This window comes from Pollicipes pollicipes, unplaced genomic scaffold (genome assembly GCF_011947565.3).
Source record: "Pollicipes pollicipes isolate AB1234 unplaced genomic scaffold, Ppol_2.1 Scaffold_4881;HRSCAF=5763_pilon_pilon_pilon, whole genome shotgun sequence".
Classification (NCBI taxonomy): Eukaryota; Metazoa; Arthropoda; class Thecostraca; order Pollicipedomorpha; family Pollicipedidae; genus Pollicipes; species Pollicipes pollicipes.
In genome coordinates, this window is record NW_023596576.1 from 32,334,464 (window position 1) to 32,342,473 (window position 8,010).

Consider the following 8,010-nt stretch of genomic DNA (forward strand, 5'->3'; position numbering starts at 1 on the left):
GATCTGTACGGCCGTAAGTTCTGTTACCAGGCGGGTGATGCGGTGTACCTGTTCCGGAAGGTGCTCACCCGAGGCGAGTATCACAAGTTCGCCCGGCCCTGGAAACCAGCGGTGGTGGTTGCCCGAACGGGTGAGCTGTGGTACCACATTTAGGCTACCACATTCAGCTGTGCGGCGGCAGGCGCAGTAAACTGGTGGTCCACCACAATCGGTTGACGCCGCGTAACGGTGACACTGCAGAGCAGCGGTCGCCGTCGGCAACACCAACACACCGGACAGTGCCGGCCGCGGAGCCGCGCAGTCAGACGGTACAGTCGCAGCGCCAGGTGCCCACTCATGCGGTCACACCAACACTGGCCGTACCGATGTCCACAGACGGACAGCAGACAGCTGCACAAGTTGAACCAACAGCACCATTTTGCGGTCTGCCGGTGGCGCAGGAAACGGACGTGGCTGGGTATCCGCCTGAGGTGGCTGAGACTGCGAATTCCACACCAGCCCAAGCGCCAGCTGAACCGCCTGACGAACCGGCGACAGCGGCGATACTGACCCCGCACACTTTTTGGGGAGGGGGGCTAAGGGCTCTCCCCATTTTTAGCCCCCCCCCCCCACCAATTTGGGCTTCAGTCCCTCCAAAGTTGGAAAGCAAGTGGGCCAGATCTGGGAGGAAACTTGGGCATCTTTGGGGGGATGGATTGGGTAATTTTTACACTGTGGTATGCTCAACACATTTTATAAAACTACACCTCCGGGCAGCCTGGCCGGGTACACAATTTTATGAAGTAAGTTTGGGATGGGGTGGGGTGGGGTTGAGTTCAGTCGCAGTAAAACCAGGACATTGTCCACCTAATTAGAACAGTGACGTCATTTGTTTTTCCGGCGTTCAGCAAGAAAAAGGTCTCATGCTGTCATTGCGCACTTCTACCGTAATAATTATATAATAGCTTAGATAGTTTGCAGCACAAGGCGTAGTGTGACGGTGTAGTAGGGTGGGGGTCGTCGGGGAGACACCGTGAGTTATTGTCCGCGTGATTTTTGCCCGCCGAGTGTTGCCTCAGTTACAATCACCCTCCGAGCTCCTCTTAACTAATGTTACATTTCTTGTGGGAGGGACGCGAGCCCTATATCCTTGTACCCTCACAGGCCTTATATCGTCTTATACTGCCCAGCCCAACCCTTAATCCCTGTATCCCCCCCAGACCCTATATCGTCCCTCTAGATAAGCGGACCAGTGGAGCGTACCCTGAGACGTCCTCGGTGCAGGCCCCTGCTGCTCTTCCTTGGTCGGCTATGAAGGTACTAAAGGAAAAGCAAGCCTATGAGCCGCTGTACCAATGTCACCCTTTCTCAATCCGACCGTGCTACATAAAGTGCGTAGGATGCCACTGGGATGCAGACAAGGCCTCAAGATGCCGGCACTCATGCCCATGCTCTGGTTTGTAGAGTGTGATATGCACCTGAAACTCATTGTCCTGCTTGCCTGAGGTCAGACAATGTATGGACATTGTTTAGCTATGTCCAGCTGACTGCTTCTAAATAGCTCTGAATATTTAGGGAGGGCTGATCATGGTTCTGTAATGTTTCCAGGTTTTGCTGTTCTGAAAAATTAAGATCTTTGCTATGGCCTCTTCAGAGAACCAAGGTATGTGTTTAAGTCAAAACACAGACATGTGTATGCTGTGCATGTCATGCATGCTTTTCAGGTATTTTCAGTGAACAGCCATTTCAGTGCTGTATGGTACCTATGGGCACATTAAGGTGATTATTTGTTACTGCTTGAGATGCTGTGATGAGGATTATTACATTATATCCTACATGCATATATTTGTATGTGTGCAGGTTTATTGTTTGGTATATATATATATATATATATAGTAGTGTAGTGTAGTAGTAGTAGTATATAGTGTGTGTGTGTGTGTGTGTGTGTGTGTGTGTATAATGTCCATGTGCTTATTATATTTGTATTCATGCAAGTTTTGGATGCATGAGAAAATATTTATTTTATCAGTCTCTTGCTCTGTAGTTGATTAGTTGACCTAAATATGTTCCAAGGTAAACTGTGAGAGATAAGGAATAAAAAAGAATCAGCCTGCCCCTCAAAATATGCCTTGAAATAGGTTTTTCTGTACATTTAGACCACTTTCTTGCCAAAGTCAGGGTGAGGGGCCTGGAGTCCAAGTTGGCAGAAGGCTGGGACACTTTACTGAATAGCAAACTACATAACCATTTGCCTGTAAGAAATATTTAGTTGAAGAGCACAATATAAGGGAAATGAACAAAAATGTCATGGAATCTGGGGTTATGGGAGAGCAGGAATTTCCCAGACCTACATATCTGCCAGCAAAAGGTAAAATCCTGTGTGCTCATTTTTGGCCATGTTGTGTTTTTTGTGTGTGATATGATTCTTGTTATCAAGCTGAATTGTTATTTAAACTATTGGTTAAAATTTTCACAAACTGTTAGCCCCTAAGGTGACTGCATTTTAAATTTTTAATGTGCTGTTTAAATAGCTTAATTTAGCATGATAAGATGGGTCAAGTGGCATGACAAACACAAAATGGCCAAAAAGGAGCATGTGCAGGTTTTACCATTGGATGGTAGAGATATTCCATTAACCAGCCTTGGAGGAAAGCTTATGTATGTTGCAAGTCAATAAATCAGTGTTTGAGCCATATATAAAATTTTGTATATATGCCAAAAAAATGAGATTGTCAAATTTGTGTAGCATCACTCTTCATGTTCCATTCTGCTATGCAAGTGTTGTGGATGTTTGAGAGATCATATGGTGGCAGGTTTGCATCAAGAACTGAAATTTGGGAAGCCCTCTGGTATGGTTGGTGTACATTGTTCCCTTCCATTTGCATCTATTTTATGGAATACCAGGGTGTTGTTTCATCTTAATGGGTTACCTTGGACCCCTGATAAAACAAGTGAAAACAGCCTGACCATTTTCCCTGCTCGGCCTTTGAAAGCCTTTTGAAAGATTGTGCCCTGAATAACACCTCACTGAGCCTTGAAAATAAAAGCTGACAGGGGCCTCTGACAAATTCTAGTTATCACTGCTTATATTGACATTATTCCAGACTATAGCTGGGCTTGCTGGATCTCAGTTGAATCATGAGCTGTATCTTGGTTCTTGTTTGATCTTGACCAGTTCTAGGTTGGATCTTGGTTTTTACTAAATCCCTTGCCGTTATTTTATGCTAGGTTTTGGCTTTGCTGGATCTATTAAAATAATTTGTGGCTGGATCTTGGTTCTTGCTGGTTTTCTTGACATTGTGTTAGACTGAATCTGGGGTCCTGCAGGAGTTTAAAGCATATTGTCTGGCTGGGTCTTGGCTCTTGCTGGATCCTTTGACTTAATATGAGGCTGAATCCCTTGGCCTAATATCAGTCTTCCTTTCCCATGTTTTGCCACAATAAACACAGTAGCTCCTAGCTTTTGCTCCTCAGTCTTCCATTCCCATGGTTTGCCAGAATAACCACAGCCAACTCCTTCCACCTGTCTGTCTAAGGAAGGAGTGAAGCCAGGGGGCTGAGACAAACCTTGGGAATGGGATGGGGGAGGGCCAGTGCGAACAAAGAGACACAAGGTACTTGTTAGTGTGCACATCAACATATGGTATCACTATCTTGACAAAAGGCATTGTTCCAGTTGCTTTAAGGAACCTGAAGCAAGACGGAATAAGCCAGCTGGTGGACCCTCAACATGCCTCAAAGGCTCTCTCTACTGATCTTGTTAATCTTGCAAAGGAAGTGCAAAAGGTGGGTGTTTTGCGGATTCTGGATTTCCGGTGTACAAATATTGACTGACGTGTGTTTGTGCCTAATTTTCTCCTGTATCTGCTGTCATGCCTGCATTGTGTTTCGCTACGGTGACGACGCATTTCCCGTAGTGGTAGTAGTAGTGGTAGTAGGTAACTGCTGTTGTTCTTACTCTTTTGGTCAGGCGGATTCCTTCGTTCGGGCGAACGTGGGCAACAAGCTCCAAGTCATCGTGGAACAGATCCGGTTCCTGCAGGCACAGGCTGAAAAGGTGCTGGGCGAAGCCAAACGTGACAACGACATTCACCACATTGCCTGCAACTGCAAGAAGATACCGGGAAACATGTACTTCATGTACGAGCGCCCGGGAGGACAGCGCTATATGTCCCTTATATCACCACAGGTATGTTCGAAAGGTTACGGTACATACGTACGTTCGAGAGGTTGCGGCTCAGAGGTACGTTAACGAGGTTGCGGTTCAGAGGTACGTTCAAGAGGTTACGACACAAGGGGTGGGGCCGTTCGGGAGGGCACAGTACAGAGGTACGTTCGAGAGGCTACTGTAGCTTGCGGCTACACCACGAAAGAACTCGCGCGAAGTGTTAAGTGTAGCTTTTTTGTCGTTAATTGCACAGTTCGGATCAGGCCGATGTCGCTGAGTGTGTATGTGAGTGTATGAGAGTGTATGGGAGTGTCGCTACGCTCAGCATGCCGTCATACCATCTGTGCCCCTCTGCCAGGAGTGGGGCAGCGCCTGTCCGCACCCATTCATCGGCGCCTACCGTCTGGAGAACGACATGTCGTGGACGCCGGAGGAGGAGACAAAGACGCGCGCCTCTGATGAGGCGCTCATCGAGCAGATCCTGCACAACAAGCGCGTGCTGGCCATCGCTCAGCCGGAGCCGGCCGCGGACGCGCCCTGACGACGCCGCTGTCGCGCTGATGGCTAGGGGAGGGGTAGGGGTAGACCAGTATGCACAACATTGTTTCATGTATGTGTGTTCGGCTGAATTAAGCGGCTCGTGGCTCGTGTTAACGAAGTGACGTATAATTGTCTAACACTCAGGGTTCCTTGGCGTAGGTGATGGGCTGTATGAGTCAGTTGGCAGCTGCTAAGCCTGTTCACATCTGGTCACGGGCCTGTGGAACCGGGCTGTCCGATGCTGTGGAGTAGGGTGACAACCTAGGAGGCTCTCTCCCAGGAAGCGTACGCTCACAAGACCTACGCCTAGAAGACCTACGCTCACAAGACCTACGCCGAGGAGACCTGCGCTCACAGGACCTACATCCAAGAGACCTACAGCGACGTCATTCACACGTTATCGAGTCACTTGCCGCGCTTGTCACCACGTTTCGTGGAGGGATGAACGAAAGCGTACTGTCACGGATACCGTCAAGTCATGCGCATGTCATGCCGATACCGTCAAGTCATGCGCATGTCATGCCGATACCGTCATGTCATGCGCATGTCATGCCGATACCGTCAAGTCATGCGCATGTCATGCCGATACCGTCAAGTCATGCGCATGTCATGCCGATACCGTCAAGTCATGCGCATGTCATGCCGATACCGTCATGTCATGCGCATGTCATGCCGATACCGTCATGTCAAGCGCACTAGATACCGTTGCGCGTCGGTACACCACGCCGCCGTCGACGTAAGAGGCTGCATTATTAATATCTTACAGAGGAGCCACAATAACGGGCGCTCAGTTCTTTTTTTCGTGCCAGCAGACCAAACCATCTTGCGAATGCAACCTTCATGAAATTATCCCTGACTGCCCCGTGGTTCCTATCTACGTGGAACGTTGCAACCATCCATCCGAACGAATATTATGAAACGCATTATGCCGTGCTCTCGCAAATTTAAGAATGAAGTTAGCCTTATGATGTTTTGGACCTCTTGAAGCTGGCCGGCACGAGTTGGCCCAGGGGCGGGACAATGATGGACCATGACTTGACACCCGAGGGTCCGAACAGATGATCTGGAGTCCCCATGCCGCGCTCTGGTGGAGCAAGCTGGGAACGGATTAAGTGCGCAAGGAATGGGATCGGCTTTGCCGTAAGCGGGGATGGGAGGGGAAGGAAAGTGCGTAGAACACGTCTTTCCTTACTCACGAGGCCTCCACTTTCAATGTGCGTTCAAGTAACGACTACCGCAGACTGCCCGATGTTTTGATCGAATGTGGCTCGCAGCGATGCGGACCCGTGGGTGTGGCAACATGTTTTGCGTGCGTACGCTTTACCCCATTCGCACTGGGTTTTGCATGTGCTGTCATTAATTTCCATCTTGTTTTTAAATGTCCAATGGACAGGTGACGGCGTGCGTCATCTCAAGTGAATTGCAATGACACACCATTACGCAGGCTGGCCGTCGTTTGAGGTGACAGGAATGCCACATCTCGTGTGTACGAACTGCATGTGCCGACACATTTTGTCCGAGGGATGTGTAGTGCATGCTTAGGGGTATGTACGTTTCCTGTTGGGTTTGACGATGCTCGGTATATGACGGGGTGTTTGGGAAGTGCTTCACGAACTGGATTATCGCCATGCCATTGGGGAGTGGACTCCCCAGCAAGAGTTTGTCATTTAACAACTCGCTGAACATTTTAATACACAATATTTGTGACAGATTGGTGTGGCGTTGTTAACCTAACGTGGGAGGCAGGGTCCCCTCTGCGGATTGAATGGTCTTGGTACCATATCGCCAGATTCGCTAAACGCGCGGATCAGTGCGGTCATTTTATCGAACATCTTATTTGCACAGCGCTTCTTACAAACTATGCGTTACAAACTTACAAACTCTTCGTTACAGTCACAAACTCCACGTTACGAACTAACAAACTACGTTACAAACTCAAGAACTCTGCGTCACAACTTTCTACGAGAGCCAGCAGGCATCACGCGCACCGCGCTAACACGTTTCATTCGAAGCGGTACAGCACAGCAGCGCACGATGGCCCCACATGAGCATTTTGGTATGGCTTGGGGAACCAGACATAAGCGGCATAGCGGCAGATAGCCCCAGTAGTTCGGCACAAAGTCAGCAGCACTCCGGGACAACATCGGCACACCGCACGGTGGAACAATCTGGCGCATAAAGCCGGAAAACCCGTGAGCCCTACGCGAAGATCGGGCGCGATCACAATTTCTCGCGACGAGCGCATTCAACCGGCGTTACCCATCACAGGTCTTCACATCGTGATCACACAATTGGCGGTTGCAATGTGAAGGTGCTCACTGGCAACGTCAACAGCCGACGACATCCGTTAACAAGAACTCGGCAAGCAGTGACCGTGCGCCAATCAGCACCCGTGCGTCCGAAGGAACCGGCGTCACCACCGACCGCAGCCGACGGGCGCAGCAACCGCAGAGTAACCAGTACAGTGACCACGCGGCGGCTGTGGCATGACAAACGCTTAGTGGCCACGCGGTAGCCGTGACACGGCAGCCGCACAGTGGTCATGCGGTGGCCGGGGTACGGCAGCCGCACAGTGGTCATGCGGTGGCCGTGACACGGCAGCCGCACAGTGGTCATGCGGTGGCCGTGACACGGCAGCCGCACAGTGGCCATGCGGTGGCCGTGACACGGCAGCCGCACAGTGGTCATGCGGTGGCCGTGACACGGCAGCCGCACAGTGGCCATGCGGTGGCCGGGGGTACGGCAGCCGCACAGTGGTCATGCGGTGGCCGTGACACGGTAACCGCACAGTGGTCATGCGGTGACCGGGGTACGGCAGCCCGCACAGTGGTCATGCGGTGGCCGTGACACGGCAGCCGCACAATGGCCATGCGGTGGCCGAGACACGGCGGCCGCGCAGTGGTCATGCGGTGGCCGTGACACGGCAGCCGCGCAGTGGCCATGCGGTGGCCGTGGCACGGTAACCGCACAGTGGCCATGCGGTGGCCGGGGTACGGCAGCCGCACAGCGGTCATGCGGTGGCCGTGACGCGGTAACCGCACAGTGGTCATGCGGTGGCCGTGACACGGTAACCGCACAGTGGCCATGCGGTGGCCGGGGTACGGCAGCCGCACAGCGGTCATGCGGTGGCCGTGACACGGTAACCGCACAGTGGTCATGCGGTGGCCGTGACACGGTAACCGCACAGTGGTCATGCGGTGGCCGTGACACGGTAACCGCACAGTGGCCATGCGGTGGCCGGGGTACGGCAGCCGCACAGCGGTCATGCGGTGGCCGTGACGCGGTAACCGCACAGTGGCCATGCGGTGGCCGTGGCACGGCTC

At 51.6% G+C, this 8,010-nt stretch overlaps 1 protein-coding gene across 3 annotated transcripts; it reads left to right on the forward strand.

Moving 5' to 3' along the window:
- Positions 1 to 908: 908 nt before the first annotated feature.
- LOC119100804 (uncharacterized protein C1orf50 homolog) lies at positions 909 to 6,402 on the forward strand. Of its 3 annotated transcripts, none has more exons than XM_037223944.1 (5): positions 909 to 1,012; positions 1,588 to 1,642; positions 3,656 to 3,765; positions 3,950 to 4,168; positions 4,506 to 6,402. In XM_037223944.1, exons 2-5 carry the CDS (start codon positions 1,621 to 1,623, stop codon positions 4,686 to 4,688), a joined length of 534 nt encoding a protein of 177 aa, XP_037079839.1. In that variant the 5' UTR covers positions 909 to 1,012; positions 1,588 to 1,620; the 3' UTR covers positions 4,689 to 6,402. The 3 variants fall into 3 exon arrangements, with proteins under 3 accessions (XP_037079839.1, XP_037079840.1, XP_037079841.1); XM_037223945.1 differs by lacking the exon at positions 909 to 1,012 and adding an exon at positions 1,037 to 1,296; XM_037223946.1 differs by lacking the exon at positions 909 to 1,012 and adding an exon at positions 1,417 to 1,435.
- Positions 6,403 to 8,010: the final 1,608 nt, after the last annotated feature.